Source organism: Mya arenaria, chromosome 8 (genome assembly GCF_026914265.1).
Source record: "Mya arenaria isolate MELC-2E11 chromosome 8, ASM2691426v1".
NCBI classification, from domain to species: Eukaryota; Metazoa; Mollusca; class Bivalvia; order Myida; family Myidae; genus Mya; species Mya arenaria.
Genome location: NC_069129.1, coordinates 50,092,768 through 50,120,641, shown reverse-complemented (window position 1 = coordinate 50,120,641; position 27,874 = coordinate 50,092,768). Strand labels below are relative to the sequence as shown.

Below are 27,874 nucleotides of genomic sequence, written 5' to 3'. Positions count from 1 at the left end.
ACCATAAACTGTCCCTTTAAGACCCCATGTCCACAAGGCCAAGCCTGATATGTCGGAGTTTTAAGTGTAGGAGCGCAATAAGAAGTTATGATTTCTGTCTGCAGTAAAACTAAGATTTTGGCTTGTAATATGCGTCTTTATTTGTTGATAATTTTATTTTTTATGTGCCCATGAAACTTTTAAAGTATAAAATATTTAAGAGTTAACACCGATCCAGTTAACAACGTTGTTAATTTAAACAAAGTACTGAACAATCCACCTGGTATCAAATGTTTTCTGTACAAAGTCGTTGTATCCATAAATGGCTCTAGTTAAAGCACATGGTCAACAAAAAACTCAACAAAATTTAAAACACATTATCAATGTGATCCACTTTTAAAATGACTGACAAATAACTGTTCCAAAAACGAGAGACTGGAGTAATTGCACAAAGCTAGTGTTTCAAATGAAAAAATCACAACTTGGATCCTGGCTGTGTGAGCCCTTCCACAACCAGGTTGGCAGCATCTATAGACGTCCCCCAGGCCAGGGTGATTCCCAGCGCTCCATGTCCATAGTTGTGTACAACCTGCAGTAGGTAGCAATCATTATTAATATAACTTTAATGTGTCCCATTATTATGAATTCAGTAATCATAAAAGCCAGTCGATTATTTATAATTTCGCAAGTATACGATGCAGGATGACTATATCAGTTAGTGATGATCAGTACTCTACCTTAATGAAAAGCCATACGTACATGTACACATTTCTCAAGCGTATTGTTTTTGTTTTTGTTTCCAATTTCATCGCAAAAAATACAGGGTAGGTATGTTGAGATATGTTCTATATCTTTATAAAACTTGTGTCTAGTATTATTTCCACTCAAAAATTTATCATATTGGTCAGGGTACATGGAATATGGTTATAGGGTTATCTGAGTGAAAAACATTTTGAGTTTTCAAAATTTGCTAATACATAAAAATGTTAAAATGGTTTAAAGTTTACAACCCACCATGATTTTTCGGGATTTTTATTGACTTAAACAAAAAGGAAAACAATTTAAGCTCACAAAAAATGGAATTCTTCATATTGAATTGGTCATTGCTTTTTTGTTTCTTTCCATATTGTTAAGAAACATGGCAGTTTTATCGGAAATGTCATTAATATTTAATTTCTTCAATTTAACACATTCAATAAACAAACAAAAATATTAGTCAAAAATGCCACAGACATGTGCATTTTATCCAGGAAAGTGAGCAGTGTACCTTCAATGGTCCGGAGGGGTACTGAATAACCTGCTGCTCCAGACGAAGTGGATCCCTATGGGGTCGGAGGTCAACCCATTCACGTAACACTGGTGCTTCCTAAAACAAAATCATAGGGACTTGGTTAAGATATTGTGCCAACTAATCATGGTGTACCTTCATGGCAAGTTTTTAGAAAATCCTATAATGCAAGGACATGACCAGGATCATTTCAATCTGTGACCTCTAAGGGTGACCTTGACCTTTGAGGTGCAGACCTTGGTTTGATGTGTGACATACCATCTCATCAAAGTGAACCTTCATGGAAAGTTTATAGAAAATCCTATAATGCAAGGTCATGATACAGTTTGGACCAGGATAATTTTAAACCTCTGACTTTTAAGCGTGACCTTGATCTTTAAGGAGCAGACCTAGGTCTTGGGTGTGACACACCTCATCACCATGGTGAACCTTGCATGGTCAAGATACAGCCCTGTGAGACAGGGTTCATTTTGGACATAGGGATGGACAGATGCACTGAAGCACACACATAACCGGAACCACCATTGTGACAACTATGTTACGCTGAAACGCATACAGGCTCAACAAAAATGATAAACACTGTTCAAGCTGACAGGTGGAAATGAAATATCCTCCAAATCCAACATGATACTCACCTTTAAGCTTGGCCATAACTTATAACATCTTTCCTTAATGCCTTCTGTGTCTTTTGGGTCAATTTCCAAATTGAAATTGTCTTTCTGCCGTATCCCACCTATTGACACTTCATCGTACCTAAAAGTTTTGAATTATAAATAGAATTTAAGATAAGTATACAACTTCATCATTTTGTTTAAAAGCTATAGAAGTCAGAATGGTACCTTATGGTAGGGCTCATATTCCTTATCTTTAGATATTCCTCAATGATTCCATTCAGTTTATTGGCCAATTGATTTTACAGTCAAATTAAAACACTCTGATTCTACTTTTCAATTTTTTTTTTTATTAAGTTAAATCTTAAGGTCTGGTGATTATTGAATATGGCACCAGGTATGTTTCATATTCAACTTAGATTTAACTTAATTTAAGAGTGAAATCAGACTGTTGATTGGACTGTAATAAAAGTTGACAAACATACTGAATGGAATCACAGATGCATATCTAAGGATAATAATAAGAATTCAACCCAGGGCCCCAATTTCTTGAAACATCTTAAGCCTAAAGTATCTTATTTCATTAAGCCAAATCACTTACTTAAACATGAGTTTAAACTAAACACAAAAGTAGTGTATTGTGATTAACTTCAGTTTGTTAGAGAGAAATTGGGCCCTGTTTTTTTAAAGTTATATAATTATATAGACTCAGCTGCTTTAACAAATGTTAAAATTCTCTTATAATCTTTGTTGTATTTTTTTTTTTTTAATATTTTAATAATTTTATATATGTTCTGATGCATTTAAAACTGTATTCCATTCTAATTATGCATAAAGTTAATTTAATAATACAATAAAATTTGATAAATTAAAAAATCCATATTAAAGTGTTACTTATACATGTATATATATATATATGGGTCTGTTTTATTCAATAAGGATCGTAGTCGTAAACAATTAAGTGAATTTATCCTTGAGTCATTAATTTTCATAACACGTTTATTTATTTGTAAAAACTTTAGTCAGTTTTAATTTATAATCAAAAAAGATAAAGGATTTTTTTTTTAACTAATGTTGCCAACTGGGATATCTATATATATATTTTACGACCAAGATGCTTTATTGAAACACTGGCTCAGAAGAGCATTAAATTTTACCCAGGAATGATATAAGCAGAATCTTCAGTATAGATCCAGTATTTTATCCACGGGGCTTTTATCTAGAAATAAAATTATTACTTAATACTCACTTGAAATCAAATCTTATTAAAGGACTGGCTCCAATTTCTCGAAATATCTTCAGCGCAACAGGTTTTAATATTTCATTTAGCCATATTTATTGCTTAAATGTGACTTTAACAACTAGAAAATAGTTAACATGATGATTATTTTTTCATCGGTAATTTCATTTTAAAGTCCTTTAACCCTTTAAAGGAGAAAAATACACAATTACCACATCAAAAATACCAATATCGAGTTAAGCCTGATCCAAGACTAAAGATTATTCGAGAAATTGGGACCCCAACCGCAAGCAGAAAACAACACTCATCTCTTTCTCCTAATCAAGAACTCAATCATAACTCATTAACAGCTCAAGGCAGAATTATGGGTCTTGAACACATATGCATATTTGGTAACATGCATACTGCCAGTATGATACTGGTACCAGGTATATGTAAGTAACGTTATTGAGTTATAGCCAATGTATAAGTTGACGCCTCCACGAACGACACAAAGGCTATGACAACACCAAGGTTTAAAAAAAAAGAGTTAAAGTCATTCCATCACAATTTGTAAATGATCAGGTTGTTTAAACAAATAAACATGAAAGACATTGTTACAGGCAAAATTTTAAACCACACAATGCATAATTATGTTATTTACAGTATTATATATTTTTTTCAAACTTGGCTCAAACTAATTCACATGGCATTTCTAAGTATTCTTCAATTGGATTCTGCTTTATTTAAACTATATTTTGCTAAAAGTTATATGAAAACATAAAGGTAATAATAAACCCACGACCTCTTGAGTGAGAGGCGGACACCTATACCACTAGGTCACTCTTACCCCTTATGAGTCCACTGGTCAAAGTTTATGCATGATTAGTGATCAACTCAACATGTTTTAACCTTAGCGCTTTTTATTGGACTTGCTATATACATGTATGATTATCCTGGGACGGTATATGTGAGGACTGTGCATAACAATATGACATCATACGTAAGTGTCATGTGAATATATTAAAAAGAAGCTTTTTAGTTTCAAAGTTAAAGTTTTTGCACAATAACCACATCAACTCTGAAGTTATGGCAAGCATGAAGTTTTTTCTCAGAAAAACAGATAAGCTATTAAGATGCATTAAAAAAAGATAGGACCACCATTTCCGCATCTAAATCACGGCATTGTGTTAATTTCACTTCAATACAGAGCACAAGTTCAAGTATTACACATAAAGTATGACAATAACATACCCTTATTAGATGACCTCGTACGGGGTATACAGACTTGTCTCCAACCAGATCCCGGCTCCTAAATCCACTACAGTTCACAACCATGTCATGCACACCTACAAACTTAAAGCATTGAGGGGGTTGGAATATATTGTACTGGGGACTTATTTATTAAGCATCTTAAATAATTTCCTTACTTAAGTTGATTTCTTTAAACTTTCATAGTCAAATTAAAAGAAATGAATAAGTTTTTTTAACATTAAAGTATGTTTTTTCAATAAAGTCTATGTAAATAATGTACTTTGGAAATTCTTTAGTTTTTATTTCATATGTCAGCTTAAGAGATACTAAAATTAGAAAAGTGACTAAGTGAGGAAATGACTTAAGAAGTTTTAAGAATAGAGCCCCTGGCCCTAATTTCTCGAAACTTCTTAAGTCCCTTATAACAGGATTGAGCTAAGCTCACTATTCCTGTTTTTCAATAGTTTGGGTAATAGGTACTTTTTTAGTATTTTTTTTACTTTTGATAGGAATTATCTTTATGATAATCACAGTTAACCATTTTTCATTCATAAAAATTCAATTTAAGTATGTATTTTGGCTAATTAAAATAAGCTACTTAAGCCTGTTAAGCAAAAGAAGTTTCGAGAGATTGGGGCCTGGTATATATCATGTATACCAGGGGCGGTATCCTTATATCATGTAGTAAGACAAATTATCACTGAAAGTTATGCATTCAATGATAAATCCCTTTACTCTGACGTGTAAAAACAATCACCCTACACATATAATATTTTAAAGCTATTGTTGTTTTTTTAATGAGAAATTATGTAACCAATCAGAAACACATTTGTTTTTTTATGAGAAAATGTGACCAATCAAAAACACATTTGTTTTTTCATCAGAAAATGTAACCAATCTGATACACATTTGTTTTTTTTTATAAAAAATGTGAACAATCAGAAACACATTTGATTTTTCATCAGAAAATGTAACCGATCAGAAACACATTTTGTTTCTCATAAGAAATTGTAACCAATCAGAAACACATGTATTGTTTTTTTTCATAAGGAAATGTTACCAATCAGAAACACATTTGTGTTTTTTTTTCATAAGAATATGTAACTTATCAGAAACACATCTGTTTTTTTATAAGGAAATATAACCAATCAGAATCACTTTTGTTTTTTCATAAGAAAATGTTACCAATCCGGCTGAGAAACAGTTTTCATAAGAAAATGTAACCAATTAGAAACACATTTCTTTTTTTTGGTAAGAAACTGTCACCAATCAGAAACACATTTGTTTTTTCATAAGAAAATGTAACCAATCAGAAACACATTAGTTACCTCTTCCAGACTTTTAACTGTTCTCTTTTCAACTCGTCCACCATTGTCCTTGAACCTGAAATATGGTAATATAAAATAATTGAGATGCCATATAGAAAGAGATCATATCTCCTGAATGTGTACATCTTCAGCTAGCATTGCTTAAATAATTCATTGCTATTTAATACAATTTTAAGTTCATATACATTTAATTGTATATTTATTCAGGATTGCTGACCATTCCTTTGCCACTTTTTATTTTGTCAACCACAGTTTTAAGACTTAAAAACAGGGGCTGTATTCAATAACTAACTAAAGTTTAATAGTAGAATCTGAGTGTTTTAAATGGACTGTAAAAAAAAACTGGCCCATGGCCTGAATGGAATCATTGAGGCATATCTAAGGAGAAGGATACGAAGAATATTAAATACTGCTCCTGGTAGCATCATCGGCTAAGCATCATTGGATAAGTCTGAATTTCATTGAAAGCAAACAAATGAGATTGGGTTCACTTAAAATGAAGATGATACAAAAATGGACATTAAAGCTTATTTCAATTGCCACTTACTTGACCATAAGCCAAGGAAGGAACACAGGTACATATGTGATGACTGTAGTCACCTGGTATCCATATCTATAAAAATAATACAGACAACAAGTAATTGCTGATGACTCAGCAGTTTTTTGCACAACAATCATCAACTCATTACATACAGTTATAAGCAAAGCATTGTAGTTAGTTTATACCAATTATAGAATCATGCTACAGTCCCTTTCCTGGCAGAAACCAGTATTTGTGTCCATTTTGAGAGGCCATGGAAAAGTACCCCTGATGGGGATTGAACCCACAACCTCTTGGGTGAGAGGTGGACACCTACATGTATACCACTAGACAAGGTACAGGTACAGTGTTATGAGCTTTGGTACACGTACATGCATGTTTGCATACTGTCATAGCTGTCAAACTATACGAGATCTCATAATACATGTACATGTATATACATTCACAAGCTTACTTATAGTCCACTTGTAGTTTCTGCAGTTCTATAGCCGTGAGCTCCCTGAAGCTGTACACCAGCCTCTTGTACAGGGGGTCCTGAAACAATCACACATTGGCAACTACATGCTAGCCATGTCCTTAAAATATTTTATAATCACAAGCGGATCCAGGGGGATTGCACCGAGAATGACCACACCCAAATTAACTTGACAAATCAATATTGTAGAATAATAAAAGTAATAAAATATGCTCAAATTACACCTATTTGAAGTTGAAAATTTCATGGGGGAGTTCCCTCAAACCCCCCTGCCAACATTTTAAACTAGTGAAATTTCAGTTCTGAAGGAAGGGCGAATTTAATCAAAAGGTTGTGCCCCTTAGAGTTACGCCTTGCCCCTCTAAGGTCAATTCCCGGAACCGACCCTGATAATTGATATACATTATATTAAATAAGTTTCATTCAAGTTCAAACAGATGCTGAAGACATATGTTGATTCATTATAAAAACCTGCTCCAAAATTGAGCTGAAAAACATGCTGGTAAGGTCGACGAAACTCTATATTGCAAGTTGAAACTTATGCAGGTAAGTTGTTCCCAAGTGGACCATTGAACATAACATAAATGAACAAATATTTAGCCAGATTTAAGGGACTTGCTACACAAATACGAATATACACTGGTAAAATCTTGAGTACCAAAATTTATTATTAATAATAACAGTTCATAACTCGTATAACTATGCGCATTGACAATGATTGAATTCTGATGATGGCGTAAAGGCTATGACGAGAACTTCTATTGTTTGAAAAACATTAAAACTAATAATTGAAAAAAATAAATGAAAAACACCAAAGCAACATACTTTTACTGGTGTATTGCTGAATACATATCCTGGCATGATCATTTGTCCCGACGTTGCTGCCTCTGGAGAGGATGCTAAGCTCGAGTAAAACTTGAATCCCTCCACACTCCACCGACTGTTTGAAACATATATAGACATCATCAATAAACTTGTTCAATAGTCTGCTAATTTTGCTACCATATTTTAGCTTGAATATGAATGCAGCTGGATTATCTTATGAATCCCTATCCCATCCATCTCCAGGGTAGAAGCCTGTCCGTCCTCCCCGGGGCTATGATTTGACCGGTTAATTATCACAATTTGTCAATTTCAAGGGGCCATAACCAAGTCATGCCTTAGTGGAACTTGCTGTCTTTCAAAAGGAACCTTAATAAAGTCAATATCAAACCACTGAATAAGTTTAGTAAACATTGGATGATATATGCAAGGTCATATGTGATTACAACCTCGATTATAGCAATTTTTGACAATTTCAAGGGCCATTATCCATTAATGCATGGCGGATCTGGCTGGTCTTCAAACAATAATGCAGTTCTCATTTCAATATTTAACTTAGACTACTGTCTAAGTTTGGTAAAAATCAGATAAGAAATGCAGGCTCTATTGTGTTCATAATCTGTATTATAGCAATTTTGCCAATATCAAGGACCATAATCCAGTCATGCAAGTGAATCTGGCTGTTCTTTTTGAAAGAAACCCTTTTAAGTTCAATTCTTAACTTAAGACTCTAATTATTAAATAACAAACAATAATTGTTATTTCATTCGTTTTACAAAAATGAATGTGAATAATTGTACAATTTCAAAATAATAGTAATAAAACTTTTTATGCAGCAAATATATCATCAATACTCAACTAAAAAGAAATTTCCAATGATATGAAGATTTGCAGTTTTGCCACTTGAGTCTGAGCTCAGACTTTGGACTCTTTGTAATCATGGCCTTAGGTGTTTTTTTTGATACACACAAATTTGAACAGAGGACATCCACACAGCCGTATTCCCCAAGTGGATGGAAATCTCCACAAATTCAAAACCCCATCCCAAGGTCCACTGCCTGGAGATGAAAATTGTTCTGCACACCTATTCCATTTACTAGTCTTATCACTCACACCCTCTTGAACAAAACATTTAAAAACAATGTTCAACTTTCCCCTCAGTAGACATTGTGCCATTATATGCTCATTCGACACCAAACAGTGTACATTTACACGACTTGCTGTTGGCTGCTGGTAATTCCATGCTGTGGAATAATTAACACTACAATCTAGACATTGTGCCAAGAAAAATAACTCGTGTTCTGATTTTCCGATTTCATTTGTCTTGTATCACAACGGGTAAAATAAATATTAGTTTAAACTAAACTCACGTGACAGTGTCTGGATCTACACCCAGCAAATGCTCAACATTCGGCCGGAACAATCCACCAGCACCGTGGCTCGTTGTCTCATTGTCAAACCGGTCAGCGTAGATGGTCACCTTGGCTGACGGCAGCCTTTTCTGGATGTTTAGTGCCGTTGACAAACCAATGATTCCAGCCCCCACTATCCCAATATTGGCCTTAGCCATCTTCTGTGGAAACAATTTTTTTATTTTATGCAACTTTTCATTTGAGCAGTAAAGTATTGCAAGGCATTTGAAGGTTGAAAAACTTCCGTTGATATAAAGCTGCACTCTCACAGATTGAATGTTATGACAACTGTTTTTTTTTGTTTTGAAATGAGCCAATTTTTGTGAAAATCCATGGAAACCAGTTTTACGAGACTGCTGACAAAAAGTTAGATTGCAGCTTTAATATTAAAGTTAAAAAATTGATGTTTAATGCATATTTCTTAAACCGTTAGTAACAGTTTAAGCCATAAAACATTATTTTTTTAACGAAAATCTGCAATCTGATTTTTTGTCGGTGATCTTTTATCAGTGGTTTACAGATATTTATGCAAAGATTTGCTCTTTCCAAGACAAAAAATAAACAAGAGATGTTTGTCAAACATTATGCCCCCCCCCCCCCCCCCTGAGCGCCATGTTGTCAGGATTATATGGACAATTGAATGAAATATGCATGGACCGAAATGACAGCTGATTTGCCACTGACATTGGATGCCGTTGAGGCAGTTTTAAGACTATGACCATTCAATGTTTGAGGATATAGTGTGTTATGACCATGACCTTTGACTCTATGACCTCAAAATCCATAGGAGTCATCAGCTGGTCACCAAAAATCTAAATGTCAAGTTTGAGGGCCATGGGTGCAGGCATTGACAAGTTATCACACAGACAAGCTTTTTTCGTTCAAGGTCACTGTAACCTTGACCTTTGACCCGATGACCCCTAAAATCATAAGGGGTCATCTACAGGTCAGACACAACACCAAGTCAAGTTTGAGGGCCATGGGTGCAGGCAATGTCGAATTATCACTTGAAACATTTTCACATTCAAGGTCACTGTGAACTTGACCTTTGACTCAATGACTCCTAAAATCAATAAGTGTCATCTCCTGGTCAGGCCCAACTTCCATGTCAAGTTTGATGATCATAGGTTCAGGCATTGTTGAGATATCACTGGGAGAAGAATTGTTAACTTTTTTGTGTTAAAGGTTACTGTGACCTTGACCTTGGTCTGATGACCCCCAAAGTCAAGAGGGGTCATCTACTGGTCAGGCCCTACCTTCATGCCAAGTTTGATGACAATAGGTCCTGGAATTGTCAAGTTTGCTTTCAAGGTCACTGTGACCTTGACCCCTAAAATCAAAAGGGGTCATCTACTGGTCAGGCCCAACCTCCGAGTCAAGTTTGAGGGCCATGGGTGCAGGCATTGTTGAGTTATCATTCGGACAACCTTTTAATGTTCAAAGTCACTGTAACCTTGACCTTTGGCCCAATGACCCCTTAAATAAATAGGGGTCATCTACTGGTGAGGCCCAACCTCCGAGTCAAGCTTGATGGCCATGGGTGCAGGCATTGTCGAGTTATCACTCGGACAACCTTTTACCATTCAAGGTACATGTGACCTTGACCTTTGGCCCAATGACCCCCAAAAACAATAGGGGTCATCTACTGGTCAGGCCCAACCTCCAAGTCAAGTTTGAGGGCCATGGGTGCAGGCATTGTCGAGTTATCACATGGACAACCTTTTACCATTCAAGGTCACTGTGACCTTGACCTTTGATCCAATGACCCCCAAAATCAATAGGGGTCATCTACTGGTCAGGCCCAACCTCCAAGTCAAGTTTGAGGGCCATGGGTGCAGGCATTGTGGAGTTATCACTCGAACAACCTTTTACCATTCAAGGTCACTGTGACCTTGACCTTTGACCCAATGATCCCAAAAAAACAATAGGGGTCAGCTACTTGTCAGGCCCAACCTTCATGTCAAGTTTGAGGGCCATGGGTGCAGGCATTGACGAGTTATCACATGGACAACTTTTTACCACTCAAGGTCACTGTGACCTTGACCTTTGGCCCGATGACCCCTAAATACAATTTGGTCATCTACTGGTCAGGCCCAAACTCCAATTCAATTATGAGGGCCATGGGTGCAGGCATTGTCGAGTTATCACTCGGACAACCTTTTACAATTCAAGGTCACTGTGACCTTGACCTTTGACCCGATGAGCCCCAAAAACAAAAGGGGTCAGCTACTGGTCAAGCCCAACCTTCAAGTCAAGTTTGAGGGCCATGGGTGCAGGCATTGTTGAGTTATCACATGGACAACCTTTTACCATTCAAGGTCACTGTGACCTTGACCTTTGGCCCGATGACCCCCAAGTACAATAGGGGTCATCTACTGGTCAGGCCTAACCTTCAATTCAATTATGAGGGCCATGGGTGCAAGCATTGTTGAGTTATCACTCTGACAACCTTTTACCATTCAAGGTCACTGTGACCTTGACCTTTAGCCCGATGACCCCCCAAAACAATAGGGGTCATCTACTGGTCAGGCCCAACCTTCATGTCAAGTTTGATAACCATACGTCCAGGAATTGTTGAGTTATCACTTGGACAAGCTTTGGTCTACCGACGGACCGACCGACCGACATACCAACATGCCTGTGCAAAGCAATATACCCCTCTTCTTCGAAGGGGGGCATAAAAAGTTGTAAAAAATGGTATATCTGTGAGAGAGATTGCAGCTTAAAACAAGACTGAAAGTGATAACCATGCAATGCTTTAGTTTCAAAATCATTAAAATGTTTTCTAATATTAAAGCTATAAATCAAGATCTCCATTTAACATGATTTACTTACAATAAAATCCCCTTCCTTTATTTATATATCAATTCAGAATCCCCTGACTTTCTTTCCTTCCATTATTTATATCCAATTTAGAATCCCATGAGTTTCTTTCCTACATTCATATTTTAATTCAGAACACAAACAAAATTACCAATTTTGACCCATTTAGACATACATATATATTACATACAACTTAATGTAAATGCAGTGAATTTTACATAACAATAATCCATTATTAAACTTACAATGTATATATAAGTAACGTTATGTTCTATATTTACAACTCACTGTCACTTTCCCCTCACCTTTAACACTTCACACTTATAAAGTTAAATCACACAATTCACAGAAGTCATCCAGGGCTGGTATTCAATATTGGTCTTAACGATGTAGCTAATCAGATGAACTGTTATTAATTACTGAACTATACAGTGAGAGTGAATGAAGTCAATGATGCATGAAAAAAATATGTACTTAAAGTTAAATATTGAATACCACCCAAGAACATACCTGTTATAAGTTGTGTTGGTGAATGCCTTATATTAAGCATAAGCATGAACCAGTTTTGAGATAAGCAAACTTGAACTGAGACATACTCACTTATCTAAGCTACATAGCTACCTAATATAAGGCCAAGCCAATGTCCGCATTAGTTGTTTTATACTTATTTAAGCATTAGAAATTATTTTTTCCAGATTAAGTGCCAAGTAACAACTTTTTTATTAATAAACTTTTACTTAAGCTGAAATTGAATACTCTTTAAATTATATAAATAATTAAATTAATGGAAAAAAACAAACACCACAGGCTCAATTTTTACTCTGAATAATAATAGTAGTAAAAATTGCATATATATATTATTCATATTTGATCATAAATATAGTTATTTTCATAATCATCATAATTGTTTTATTCTTTATTTCTATAGATTCCATTTTTTATTAAAACATTATTTCTATATATAATCATGTGAAAGATGACAAACACAAGAACCTTGGAATGGCCTTTACTTTAAGATGGAAAATAGATAATGAATAACAGAGGGTTTATGATCAGAGAGCTTTTTGTATACAGTCATTGAGTGAAAAAGAATACCAGAAGCACAGCGTCTAATGCAGGAAACAATTTCCAGACTGAACAAACTAATTTTGGGGATACAAGAAACAGTATAGTATAAACATGACTAATGTTTAGATGATTATGTTTAAAGCAGCTCTCTTACAGATTGTCTGATTTGACAACTTTTTGATTTTGTTATTTCAGAATCAAATGTGTTTCACATCAATGCTTTCAATTCAGTCATATAAGATAACTTACAATAGAACAGATCTCAATTGTTTGGAATACTGTCGAAAATTTCATTTTTCCTTAACCGTTTAGGTAACTGAACGCTTTTAGCCATAAAACATCAATTATCTAATGTAAATATTAAAAATTGCGATCAGATCATTAATATCAGCAGTATTAATTCGCTGGTTTTCAAGCATTTGCTCAAAATTTAGCTCATTCCAAGACAAATAAATAAAAAAAGTTGTCAAAATGGTCAATCTGTGAGAGAGTAGTTTTAAAAAAAAATAAAATGATTTCTTAACTTCAACCTTTCATTGTTGCCCTGAGGATATAGGAATTCTCTTCAGTAAAACACCGTGTACGATATGAATGAAGTCAATAAATTAAGAATTTTATAGATACAAATTTCAAAAACAGCGATAAAAAGAAGAAGTCAACTACAAACAAGCACAAAACAAAACACAGTTCTTTTGTAAATGAAATGACAGTGACAAAATATACTAGCTGATGTTGATGTCACACACCAGTCAATTCAGTCAAGAACTTTTAAAGGAAAGCCATCCATCATTAGGATGCAAAGATGTTTTAACCATTATATTGTAAATTACAGAAAACCACAAAACAAAACAAAACACAGTCCTCTAGTACAAGAAATAACAGGGACATAACTAGACAATGTTGATGTCACACACCAGTCAATTCAGTCAAGGACTTTTAAAGGTAAGCCATCCATCATGAGGATGCAAAGATGTTTTAACTATTATATCTCTATTGCATGGATTAAATATTTGAATAACACCATAAGGCGACTATAAATTTATTGCTAGATTTTCTTCAATTCCGGCTCCCTCTTTTTCCCCCGCCCCTTAAATTTGACTGACTCAAATAAAAATGTTGAACTAAGGTCAGTGTTTGAGCATCAGTCTAATACTGTCTGGGAACAGCGTTTATTCATACCTACAGTATCGATGTATAACATTCACATGTTAAAAAGGAGAATTGTTACGTACGTGTTTGTGGTTCATCTAGAAACACAATCATGTACATGTATATGGTCCCTTATGAATAAGAAAGAGCATGAACACAAGTCATATTCAAAGGTGAAACAGTCATAAATGAAAAAAAAGAGAAAAAAATATTTGAAAATCTAGCATTTAATTTATATTGGCCTAATGATGCTGATATTACGATTTGATATATTAAAGGGAGGAAATAAAACAAAATTTTATTATAATTAAATAGCAGTTTAATTAATTTGTTTCTTAAATACCATAATGTCTAAAATAAAAACTATTTGTGGAATCTTTAAAAATATTCAAAGTTTACATTTTGAAACTTTAAAATAACAATTTTTTGTATCAATATGAGGGAAGGCCCATTCCCCGACAAAAACACCGCATTCGCCCAGCACTGTGGGGCCACCTGAAAGGTAAAAAGGTAAAAACACGGCCCATTTCCCAGGCTATCCCCGGTATACCCCCAGATCTGGGGGGCCATGATTACAATTGACTGGTGCATAACTACTCCTGTGATTGACCATAAAATTATGTCAATATCTCATCCTAGGAAATGTTATAATTATAATGTTTAAGAAAAAACAATCATTTAAGCCGTAAACAGATTCATTAGAACTACTTGTACATTACTGATTTTAAACATATCATATGTTAATAAAAAAACATAAATATTAGGTCTACACACTTACATGTATATGATGAATAAAATATAAGAACTTAATTTTCTATGAAATAAAAGCTTAAAGATTATTATTATAACACACATCTATAGAAGTATGAGGCACAAAAGCTGTGAGAGAATATACTATTATAGATAGACATGACCTTAATTTGTAATTTAATTTACCATGGTAAATGAAAGAGCCATCTGTCATATTTCTGAAAATATAATGATTTACCATATATGAGCAAAACAAAAGTTTCCTAACTTGTCAGGGGGACAGACTGGTATTGCCCTGCATAAATAAATATATCTCACACCTACTTAAAATTTGGTCATATGAGCAATCCAAGGTCGAAATAATACAATGAAAAATATAATGAATTTTGATGATAAATGCATTTCAAACATGTTTGTAGCTCTGTAGTCCAAATAATTGTACGTTGACAGATTTTTTTACGATTGGAAGAATGCCGCATATCACGTCTATTATTTTAGACTAGTTAGGGATTGGAAGAATCCCGTATAACATGTTTATTATTTTAGACTATTTAGACTTAAGTAGCTCTAGCGCATCAAAACAATAAGATTTATTAATTTCATGATGCATGCCAATTTGAAATGTTCAAATGAAAATTATTCCTCTGTAAGGTTACATCTTTATTTATTAACTTACTGATTACTATATTTAATTAGCTACAATAATGAGCGATCAGGGATATTATTTTGACATTTCTTATGTATCCCTGTAACGCTACAACTCTCTACCATTTAACAACGGGCGAAATGATATACTGTAATAATATGCATTGATGTTGAATAATAATGACAAAGTTGTTCAATTTTTATCCAACAGTGAACTGAACTGGATTTAATTTGTCATTAGAGTTGTTATTTTCACATTAATATATTATGGGTCACGAATACCGTTATACATGTACACAACCAGTCAGATTTGTCCCAGATTTACCGATATCGGGATACTCGATAAACAATCGACAATTGTAAGTGTTTTATGATAACTTAACATGTTTTTGGGGCATACTGACATAACTTAATACGTGTTTAATAGTAGGCAATAATATTTTCGTAGAAATTTGAATTTATAACGGAGATAATTTCAAAAGTGTGGCCGTGAGGATTCTCTGCGCAAGGACCGTTTGCTACTTTTTGCTGGGATGGTGGACGTCACGAGTCTGCCATATTAAAAAAATCGTCAAAAGACTCGTTGACGGCCATTTAGGTGGACTATATATTTAATATATACACATGATTATATTGATCTGTTTATTATTTCCAAATCTTAACATTCTTGGTCACTGTGCCAATTTATATAATCTGTTATAGTTCTGGCTTCCATAACTTTAATGTTGATTTTTATTTTTTGGATGTTTACAACACATTAAAGGTACAATGTAACGTGTTCGCTGAAGTTCTTTAGCTAAATCTGTTATTGTCATTTGATGATCTCATTTCAATTTTGGCGTGCGTCTTTTACGTTGAACAAACAAAACTAATGATAGTTTCATACCTGATTTATACTATGTTTACTTGCATTTTGATATAGTTATTACTTCCGGGTTACTTCTTTAATGTTATATTTGCATTACTTCCCTTAGTATCTGAACTGTCATGAATATCTCTGAGTTACTCCCCTTATAATCAAACTTGCCATCTACAGGTCACTGCTGTCAGTTTACGATTATCTATCAAGAGACCTATCTTTTGACCTGAGCTTTGCTAAAATGTAATGGCCGTTTTGTAGGCATTCGCATTTTATTGCTTTCAATTTCATATACTTTTTTTTAAGTCTGAGATTTTTACAGTTTGTCTTCGACTTCGGTAAGATAGTTATAGTTTTATGATGATTTGTTAGCCAAGACACAAACACCTTTAATGGGAAGGTGACTGGGCCCTTTGATAAGGGAAAATAGCGTCGTTTTTGGCAAAAAGGTGAATAATACTTACATGATTCACATAAAGTTCAACTTGTTTTCAAACCCTTTATCCAACAAACCTATGGGTATTTTCATGACTTGGACTGTATTGCTACAATTGCTAAATGTTAAGAGGTCAATGCTCCCCAAAGAAAAAGAAAAAAATGTATACATTTTAAAAGGGAGTTTTTTTACATGGGCATGGGAAATGTATATTTTTTCAGGAGTTGAATGGGGCTGCATTTAGGCAACAAGAATGGCCTGAAAAAACACGGCTTAAATGATTCATATTTCCATGGCCATGAGGGTAACTATCTTTCAAATTAAGACATTTTTATGTTTCTCTGTAACACCACTAGCTCTACTTTCAAAGTTCTTGTTCTGTATCTCCCATCAGTGACTCCAATGCCCAAATATAATAAGTAATATTTAAGCTAAAATTTCGTTTTGGATTCAGAAACATTTATTAACTATTTTCAAATAAACATAAGTACATGTATGTGTTAACCAACAGGTGTCCATCACATAGCATGGACACTCAATTATGGCCCTTCAGTCCTTTGATAGTGTTGAGTAAGTAAAAATAAAGACTTTATTAAAGAACTTTAATTAATATTCTCGAGTTATATAAAAAATACTCATGAGGGTAAACCTCATATAACAGGAATGCACTGACTTACTAAGCACCTCATTTTCTTTTTCATTTAGAATTTGATTTTGATTTTTTTTTCCTGTATAAAGGCTTCCGATATTATAAAAATCATGACCAGTTTTCGATTACCAGACCCAGGTTTTGTCAATCCCATTATTTGACTACTTGGACACAAGGATACATGTAGGTGTTTTATACTATTCACAGCAAGTTGTTTACATTTCCATTAAAATCATGCCAGATTTAACATACATGAGACTATAACACATATACGAACATGTGTATCTTTTTTTTTGGCTTCTGTTTATTGAACTTCAGTAAGTAAAGCTTTATATGATGAAATGATATCAAACATATTTCTTTTTCAAAACCAACAGGAACACAATCTGACAGGACAATACACACATGTAGAAATGGCAGTTAGAAGATGTTTGTCCTATGGAGGATGGCCCATCCATTGTCAAAATAAAGCACAGCATTTTGTACTTTCATGTGAAAGATATGTCTACCATGCAAATGGAAAATTTGATAGTAATGGACGTTTTACCAATTGCTTGAATTACTCACGCTGTCAACGTTATTCAACAAGAGCAGTGAATGTCACAACCCCAGTGTTTCTTAGAGCAGAGAAGTTTGTTGAAAACACTGCTTTAATAACTCAACATGGAAAATATAGTTATTCAGATCTGTTGTTATACAGTGCCAATTTTGCTCAGAAATTGAATACCTTATCCAATAAAGCTTTTAATAAAGTAAAAGGGCATGTGAAAGAATTTCCCCTTGAAGGTGAAAGGATTGCTTTCCTTTGTGAGAATGATATGTCTTATAAAGTTGCTCAATGGGCCACGTGGATGTGCAAAGCTATAGCTGTCCCTCTTTGTAAATCACACCCCATAAGTGAGCTGGAGTACTTTGTCCAAGACTCCGGGGCATGTTTTATTGTTGGCACTGAAGATTTCAAGAGTAAGCTGGAACCAATAGCAAGCTCACTTAATCTACCTCTTGTATTAATGCCTGAAGATGCATACACCAACAGTAGTGCTGTTATTGGGGATGATGATGATGCATGGATGAACAGCGAAGTTAGAAAACATTTACGAGATGGTTTAAATGCAGATGAGTATAAAAAGAAAAGAGCAATGATTATTTACACCAGCGGCACAACTGGTAAACCTAAGGTACAGCAGCTGCAAAAATAAAATCTTTTTCATCACACTATGAGTAGATTATGATACAGTTCTAAAAGCCAAAGGTAACATTCACAACAATTGTACTAAGGGTTAATACTTCATAATTTGATAATTTTAACTGGGTATTATTCAATTATTTATAAAATATAATATGAACTTTTGTTTCATGACAGATTGAATGTATCTTGTAGTCATACATTAGGTGCCCTAAAATCAACAACCTTATAATAAAGGTCTATTCTTACATATAACGCAATCATTAATCCATGTTTTTAACATTATTAAGAATGTAAGTTACAATATTTTGTTTGAATACATTTTTGCCATATTCAAATGTACATGTATAATTAAAGTAAATTAATGGTGTGACTAGTGTACCTTGATTATTGACCAGGGGGTGGTGACCACATTTGGCAACATAGACGCACAGATGCAGGGAATGATAAAAGCCTGGGGATGGCGTGCAGACGACAGCATTTTGCACGTGCTCCCATTACATCACGTGCATGGGGTTGTTAACGTGCTTATGACTCCGCTGTACTGTGGAGCGCAATGTGTAATGCTGCCCCAGTTTAATCCTAAATTGGTAATCAGTTACCGACAGATTTTATTTTATTCTCATGATTTTATAGATTTATTGTTTTAAACCCATATTTTTCCATATTGGGTCACCAAATTAATATATCGCATCAAAATGACATCTATTCCGGATTCCGATGAATAAATGAAACATTTGAACATGTAAACAGGTTTCGACGTGATTTTTACGTTACAGGGTTAGTAGGTGACCCATGCCGTGTCACCTACAAACCCTGTAACCTCTAATATAGTTCAATAAAAGAGACTAGACACCAGATGGTCCAAAAATGGGCAATACAGTATCTGCTCAAAACAAGCCTAGAATTGTCAATGCAAGCTAGTATGAGACCGATTACACATCATCTTACATGATTAAAAGAATAAATGCTTCACTCATGTTCCTGTAGCATCTGACTTTCCCTGTTTAGAAATAGCATATAATGGTTTCCCAGTTAAAACATACATGTTTATGAGTACAGATAAATATACCAATGCTAATTTTAAACTTACTGGGATTTATGTGGTAGACAACCCCAGTACATTTCAAATTCGAAAAATGTGCAAAAACTGCGGACAATGCATTTGTTGTAAGCAATGTGATACATCTGTAAGTCAGATGCAATGCATTGTACACAAAGATGTCATTTTTGCCAATTATTTTCTCAATTTTTTCTTGCAATTATATCATCTGGTGTCTAGTCCCTTTAACATATAAAGGCCTTTTTTAAAGTTTGTAGGTGAGAGTGGTCTAGTTGTATAGGTGTCCTCCTCTCACCTCAGAACAGCGAGGGATGCTTCTCATAGCCTTGCAAAATGGACACCAATATTGGTTTCTGCCCAGGAAACGGACTTGAGCGTGATTCTATAAGCTGTCACCTTTTCTCATAATCAAGCAAAAGGAAATTAGTATAAACTTTAAACGAAAGACTTGCTTGTCTGTAGCTCTTACTAAGACTTTTTTTCAGTGTGTCAGGAATCTGTTATTGCTTTAAGACTGTGTGTTGACTTCTCAATACACAAGAGAATTGCATAGCACAAAATTATGTTGGTTTGCTCATGATAAAATTGTAAGTTGTATGCCTATTTTTTGAACATGTATGACACCAGAGCATAGTATCTTTATAAAAAAGAAATTTCAAGTTAAAATGATGGCTGTTTCAGGTATGGGAGTCACTGATATCGGATGAGCCTAGGGTGAATGTATTCATGGCTGTACCTACAGTCTACTCCAAATTGATACAGGAATATGACAAACAAATTGCCAGCTCCACTCCCTACCTCCCTGCAGAACCCGGACAAGTGCTGAAAGAGAAATTCAGGTATGTTTTGGCTCTTATTATTTATGCTCTAAGCAATAGTTATTTGGGCATAAACCTGGCTAGTTACCACATTTTTAGCTCGACTATTCGAAGAATAGGTGGGCTATACTACTCGCCCGGCGTCAGTGTCGGCGTCGACGTCTGGTTAAAGTTTTAGGGCAAGTTGGGATTTTCACTTATAAGTCCAATACCCTTCATTCAATTGACATAATACTTCACACAGTTGTTCCGGGCCATTACATGATGAGGTTAGATAACTCCATATTATTCTTTACACAGATTATGGCCCATGATTGACTATGGAACTTAGGTTAAAGTTTTAGGGCAGGTTGGGATATTTATTTATAACTTCTATACCCTTTGTTCAATTGACTTAATACTTCACACAGTTCAGAGCCATCACATAATGAGGTTAGATAACTCCATATTATCTTTTATACAAATTGTGGCCCCTGATTGACTATTGAACTTAGGTTAAAGTTTTAGGGCAGGTTGGGATATTTATTAATTACTTCTATACCCTTCATTCAATTGACTTAATACTTCACACAATTGTTCAGGACCATTACCCAATGAGGTTACATAACTCCATATCCTTAATACAAGTTATGGCCCCTGACTGACTTAGGTTAAAGGTTTAGGCAACTAAAAGTTAAGGGCAAGTTGGGATTTTAATAAAAAAAACTTCTATACCGTTCATTCATTGCACTTATTAAAATTCAAAATTATTTACAACCATCTTACAACAAGAAACATAACTCCATTTTAACCCAAAATACAAATTATGGCCCTTGAATTTCTTTTTTTTCTTTTCTTTTGAAAAGCATATTTGTATATTCTCAACCACATTTTCATAATGGGAAATCAAGTTATTTGAATGACTTGCGTCATTGTTCGGGTGGGCTGGTGGAAGGGCAGCATCAAAGTCACCTTATGTAACGAATAATTTTAGTTTGTTTGACATAAAGAGACCAACCTTTGTAATATTACATTGTTATTGTATTCACTTCTAAGTCAAAGCGGCATAGTCGAGCGCGCTGTCTTACGACGGCTCTTGTTGTACTTGAACTTAACTGGCCAAAATTTCTTGAAACAAGTCGTTTCAACATCATTAAGCTAAGTTGTTTATTTTTGTTTTGGTATAATTTGTGTAATTTTTATACTTTGCACTGATGTTTTGACTAAAACATAAATTATCTGTATGATAAACACGGTAAACTATTCTTTTAGTATTATCAAAATTAATTTGGCTTAGTTGAATAAGCTACTTAAACTTTTTATGCTTAAGAACTTGAATTGACAGATGTTGAGGTCAGGAATATTGATTCACACTTATCCTGCTGTCCAAGGGCGTAGTGGTAGAGCATTCACTTTGGGTGTGGAAGGTTGACGGTTCAAACCCCGGCTGGGTCAAACCGAAAGAAAAACCTCCCTTGCCTAGCACTCGCCATTTAAAGGGTAGTACTGGGAAAATGGTGTATTCGGTACTGGTTCAACCCAGGAAAGTTGTATCCTATGTATCGGTGCTTAACACCAAGCTAGTTAAAAAACCAAGAGGTTTTTTTGCAAAGAGCTAGGGTATCACACCAGGATCTCTAATGTATCTCACTTTGTTTCTTTAATTCTTCCAATGACTAGATTTGACTGTGAATTGCAGTCACCTCTATCTCATGTCACTTATGGCATTTAAACACAATCTAAGTCATGATGGCGTCACAGCGGAATCAAGCCATAATGCAGCCAATGGACGCGGGCAGACCTTGATAAACTCCCAGAAACAAACAAGGGTGTAGCTAGGGATATGGTTGTTCACATATTAGAAGGAAATTGTATGCAAAAATTGAACAAAAAAATCATTGCCCTTGAATCCCAGAGCAGTGAAAAACATAAAAAATTGGTCAGGCTATGCTCTTGCCGTTGCTTATTATACCAAGCATTGGCTCAGAGAAACATGGGTCCATATTTACTAATGTCTTGAGTCTGAGTTTGAGTCTCAAGTATTAAAACCGAAATTCTTTATTGTACAATTTTTTATTAGAAGAGCAATACTGGTTAAACATGTTGCAAATACAAAGTTTAATTATTACTAACTCTTTTCTGCCTAAAATGTCTTCATGAAAGAGTATTTATGACATTATAGAAATTATATTTCTGAGTCTTTTGAGTCTCATTTCTTACTTGTCAATCTACTTTGTGATATGTGTTTTTTGTTCATCATGAGTTTTTGCTTTAAATTATTTCAATTAGTTGTGCTTCCTTCTGTCCTAGGTTGATGGTGAGTGGTTCTGCAGCGTTACCTCAGCCAGTGATGGAGCGGTGGGCGGAGCTATCAGGCCACACCCTCCTGGAGAGGTACGGGATGACGGAGATAGGCATGGCCCTCACAAACCCTCTCCATGGTCACAGGGTCCCTGGTAAGTATAGGGTTCCTAAACAAGGTCAAGGTCAATTTAACTTAAAATGTATAATAAATTTTATTATAACATATGGTTTTGCAGTCTGCTGTAATGTGATTTTGGCTTTGTCAATGAAAATCTTTAATCCTAAGAATGTCTGATCCTATGTCATCCTTAAATATATGTAAATCAAAGATTATGTTTTATGTGTATGGGCTGAAGGTCTTGTAGCATAACAAATCTTAAATCTTGATATCTTGAAAGTTTGTATTTTGCATATATGTAAGATCTAAAATATCATATCATTGGTCATGGTCAAGATAAATTTGGGTAATTTGTTGTTTTTACTGCACTGAAATATATCAACATTTTATTAGAATATATAAGCGAAACCCGATGGCTCAATATCCCAGGGACCAGTCAAATACTTTGAGCCTCGTGAATATCAAGCTAAGCGGGAATGCTTACAACGAGTAAAACATAATCGGTCCTTTAAATCCAGTTCGAGCCAACGAGGAAATGGAGCCAAGCGATATTGAGCCAACTGGTTTTGACTGGACCTAAATTGTGATGAAAAGTGTCAAGGTATTGACTAAAAGGCTTATCAAATTTCTTGTTCAAATCTGAATAGGTTTTTAGGCAATCTATGGACAAAATAAAAAAAAATTCATCTAGGTGCTGTAGGAATGCCATTTCCTGGTGTGTCAGCTCGTGTTGTTGAGTGGACAGAGTCTGGGGACAACACAACCCTTGTCACAGCGACATCAAATAATGTGACTGTTACTCCAGGTATGAACATACATGAATGTTTAAAGTGGCCAGTCTAAGTACGGGTTTGTGTTAAAAACATGATCATACAATTTTCCATATCAGCTTAATCTAGTCTAGTTAAGATGATAAATGATCAGAGGTTATTTCTACCTTATTAGATGATAGTTGATCACTGTAAATCTGTTAGGACTCACCAGTCATTTAATATTTTTAAGCTATTAAATACACAGTTACAATCTTGTTATCTGTATCAGTAATAAATATTTAAAAAAAAATGCATTACATGTATTTAGAAATTATTAAATGGTTTATCACTCAAAAAATATGTTTGTTATACCTTTTTATGTATCTGGTATTGATCTTAAATATGAGTATCACTGTCTAAAAGCCTATAAAGCTTAAGAAGTTTCGAAATATTAGGACCTGTGTTCACTGGGGGTTTTAACTTGTTGATAAGTACTCACCCTCACACTTAAAATGCTCCATCGCTTATCAGTAAGAGATTTTCATATTATCTAAGAAACTCTGTTCATGTGATGTCTTTCTATTTCTGTACTTTGCTAAGACATCTGAATGATTGAGACTACCGGGTAAGTGATATTTTACATTCTAGGAAAGGAGGGTGTGTCGGGAGAGCTGCTGATCAAGGGAGATAATGTGTTTCAAGAATACTGGAACAAACCTGAGGCCACAGCAGAGTCATTTACCCCTGATGGATGGTTCAAAACAGGTAATTTCAGGTAAAAGAGGAACCTGCTTGATAATACTCAGCTTTTTTTGCCAATGTTCAACACAGTGACTTCCCCTGTTGCTAGCTCAAAGCTATTTTTTAGTACATTTGTTTTGAAGAAAAAGTATCGCGGGTCTGTATTCAATAGCCACCTTAGATTTAACTTAATTTTTAGATTACAATCCAAGTGTTTTTATTGGACTGTAAAAATAACTGTTGAATGGACGTATTATACTTGTCCTTTATAGACATGCCTCAGTGATTCTATTCAGTAACAGTATAAGAATAATATTGAAAACTGCCCTAGCTAAGGATAAGTGTATAAAAAATTATATTGATTATGGCCCCTGGTATTGTCTTAGTATTGTAAATGTCTATTTTATTGTTGCATTAGACAATACATAAATATGAAGCTGAAAGAAAATACCTTTGGCTTAAAATGATGTTTTACTGATAAAAACTTAAATGAACTCTTATCAGAAAATATCCCTGCATGGAGGTTCCTTCTCCATTTAGAAAACTAGACCATGGATGAATCACAGATAACTTGTTGCATAATAAATTATTCCAAAGTTTGTAAGCCATGTTCCTTTGTTGTCTTTAGTTAGCCATGATATTGTATAACTGTGAATTAAAATGAATATTCTATTTGTTAAGAATCTTTCTGAAATATTAAGTTTTATTTCATTTGATTTGTTGTATTGCAAATTACTTTGATACAATTTCCTTCACCAAGAGCTGTAAAAAGTTAAATTTAATAAATAATCCATAATCATTGATCCCAATGTTTGACCACTTTAGCCACAATTAATAAATAGGTAATCAATAATCATTGATCCCAATGTTTGACCAGTTTAGCCACAATTAATAAATAGGTAATCAATAATCATTGATCGCAATGTTTGACCAGTTTAGCCACAATTAATAAATAGGTAATCAATAATCATTGATCGCAATGTTTGACCAGTTTAGCCACAATTAATAAATAGGTAATCAATAATCATTGATCGCAATGTTTGACCAGTTTAGCCACAATTAATAAATAGGTAATCAATAATCATTGATCGCAATGTTTGACCAGTTTAGCCACAATTAATAAATAGGTAATCAATAATCATTGATCCCAATGTTTGACCACTTTAGCCACAATTAATAAATAGGTAATCAATAATCATTGATCCCAATGTTTGACCAGTTTAGCCACAATTAATAAATAGGTAATCAATAATCATTGATCCCAATGTTTGACCAGTTTAGCCACAATTAATAAATAGGTAATCAATAATCATTGATCGCAATGTTTGACCAGTTTAGCCACAATCGGTAAATAATATTTTAGTGGCGAATCTGTGGTCTAGTGGAAACACACTTGACTGTCAATCCAGCGGTGACAGGTTCGATTCCCCGCCGCACCATGATAAAAATACTATTTGTCTATTAGGAGGGATGCTAAATGGTTGTCCCGTGTGACAGTGCTATACACTGGTGCATGTTAAAGAACCAGGGTAGCTCTAACCAAGGTTATATTCTGTCTGTGCACTATTCTATGACTAACAATCTTATCAAAGCACATGCCGAATTGGCAAGGCCCAAGTGCGGAATAAATAAGCTTACACACCACCAATCCCTACGTTAGTCAAGTTTGGCCACAATTGATATAGTTGTGTATAGTGATAGTGTGTTCGCTATAGTTGGCTAAAGGTCTGAGGATGTAATAAAGACTGGGGAAAGAAAATCAGACCCTCCTCTGACAGCATTTATTTTCTCAATTTTTTTAATTCGATAAATAATTGCTTTTTACCAGTACACAAAAGTTACTGTATCTGTCGACAGGAGATACAGCCCTGTATAGTGATGGTGTGTTTCGGATAGTTGGCCGAACGTCTGTGGATGTGATAAAGAGTGGGGGTTACAAGATCAGTGCCCTTGACATTGAGCGACACCTGCTGGCCCATCCAGACATCCTAGATGTAGCTGTAATAGGTGAGGGAACACATTGTTAGTTATAATGTAAAGATAGGTTCCTAAAGTACTTGCAAAATTTAAAAGCAGAATATAGTTGCTGGATGCAGAGACAATTCACTTATGATTTCTGCAAAAAGAATTGGTTATAAAATTGTTCACATGCTGTATAAATTTGTTAAAAACACTTTTTAAAATAAGATAATTTAAAATGTTGAAAATTTGCAAATTTGATCCAGATTGCGGTTCATATTTTTGATGCATAGGCGCAGTATTAGAAAATTATACTTTTTGTAAATTTTGAATTTTGAACAATGACTTTTTCTATGAATACAGAGCTGATTATAAATGAGATCAAATAGAAGTATACAAATTTTTAATTGTTTCTCATTTGCTTATACATGTTTTGATAGAGCATAGTAGAAATACTATGAGAATTCAAACCTTTAATTATAATTTAAATATATTAAATCACGTGTAAAATCAACTTAAGTAAGTGCATATACATGAAATCAATTGTTGTCTGCAGGTCAATCTTATCAACGCAATAATCACATGATCGCATTTTCGTTTTCTTTTATTTCTGAGTAGTTTAAGTATCTAATTCATTACTAAGAGCTTAATTTGACAAATCAGGCCCCATTTTCTTAAACTTCTTAAGGTTAACAGGCTTAAGTAGCTCATTTCAATAAGCCACAATATTACATACTTGAAATAAAAAAAAATATCAAATTATCATGAAGATAAATCCTATTTAAAGTCTAAAAGATCTTACAGGAGTAAATATATCACAAATTATATAGAAACATAAAATAGGGAGCTTACCTTAATCCTAAATTTCGAGAATTTGGACCGATAAGTTTTTTTTTAGTTTGCAAGTAAATTTTTCATTTCAGTTTGTGACAATCACTTAGAATTTTTCATTTTACGACATGTTATTGTACGCTCCTTCATAACATGGCCCCTTTATTGGTAAACTTGTCTCTCTCAGGCCTACCAGACGAGACGTGGGGTCAGCTGGTTACTGCTGTCATGGTAACAAGGTCAGGTGACCCTATGACCCTTGATGACCTTCGGGGCTGGGCCCAGGAAAAGATGGCACCCTACCATGTACCAAGGCTGGTAACATGTCTTCAAGAGATGCCCAGAAATGCCATGGGGAAAGTCAACAAGAAACAGCTGGCTAAAGACTTGTTTCCAGAAAAGTTGTAGTCAACAGACAAGTGTTTGCAGAATTAGCCTCACAAAAGTGCTAGTATAAACAAACTCACACACTCCCATCCAGTATTAGACACTTGATGGAAGCATTTTTTGTTAAACTACAACAACAAGAACAACACTTTTTAATGCATTTAGGCAATTATAACCTATAGCCTATAAACAGTACTGATTCATGAATTTGCATTGTCATTGTCATTTGTGCTCATGAATATATTTAATCAGTGAACAAATACTGGACATTCCAGCAATAGAGCAGCAAAGTAAACACCAACATTGTTCTCTTCTTTTCTGTAGGAAAAGGTGCGTAACTTATCATTTATTTAAGAGTTATTGGACCTTGCTGTACATTTGTGAATATCATTTGCAACATATATTTCATTTATGAGTTTCATTTGAAT

General features: G+C 34.4%; 2 protein-coding genes across 14 annotated transcripts; one reads left to right on the top strand and one right to left on the bottom strand.

Moving 5' to 3' along the window:
* On the bottom strand, nt 1–16,331 carry LOC128243115 (D-aspartate oxidase-like). 5 transcript variants are annotated; one of them, XM_052960653.1, is made up of 12 exons: nt 16,251–16,331; nt 14,906–14,937; nt 8,888–9,090; nt 7,521–7,635; nt 6,675–6,754; nt 6,227–6,292; nt 5,680–5,734; nt 4,352–4,453; nt 3,036–3,097; nt 1,903–2,020; nt 1,247–1,345; nt 1–568 (listed from the first exon to the last, which is right to left on the bottom strand). In XM_052960653.1, the coding sequence occupies exons 2-12, from the start codon at nt 14,924–14,926 to the stop codon at nt 455–457; spliced, it is 1,035 nt and encodes a 344-aa protein (XP_052816613.1). In that variant the 5' UTR covers nt 14,927–14,937; nt 16,251–16,331; the 3' UTR covers nt 1–454. The 5 variants fall into 5 exon arrangements, with proteins under 5 accessions (XP_052816613.1, XP_052816617.1, XP_052816615.1 ...); XM_052960657.1 differs by lacking the exon at nt 14,906–14,937 and having other exon boundaries at nt 16,251–16,304; XM_052960655.1 differs by lacking the exons at nt 14,906–14,937; nt 16,251–16,331 and adding an exon at nt 12,263–12,359.
* LOC128243114 (malonate--CoA ligase ACSF3, mitochondrial-like) lies at nt 15,676–27,874 on the top strand. 9 transcript variants are annotated; one of them, XM_052960647.1, is made up of 11 exons: nt 16,438–16,466; nt 16,881–16,963; nt 17,398–17,491; nt 17,686–18,486; nt 18,893–19,084; nt 20,239–20,396; nt 22,665–22,810; nt 23,468–23,581; nt 24,177–24,293; nt 26,127–26,276; nt 27,247–27,872. In XM_052960647.1, the coding sequence occupies exons 4-11, from the start codon at nt 17,722–17,724 to the stop codon at nt 27,465–27,467; spliced, it is 1,863 nt and encodes a 620-aa protein (XP_052816607.1). In that variant the 5' UTR covers nt 16,438–16,466; nt 16,881–16,963; nt 17,398–17,491; nt 17,686–17,721; the 3' UTR covers nt 27,468–27,872. The 9 variants fall into 9 exon arrangements, with proteins under 9 accessions (XP_052816609.1, XP_052816608.1, XP_052816605.1 ...); XM_052960643.1 differs by lacking the exon at nt 16,438–16,466 and having other exon boundaries at nt 16,910–16,963; nt 17,441–17,491; nt 27,247–27,874; XM_052960649.1 differs by lacking the exons at nt 16,438–16,466; nt 16,881–16,963; nt 17,398–17,491 and adding an exon at nt 15,676–15,723 and having other exon boundaries at nt 27,247–27,873.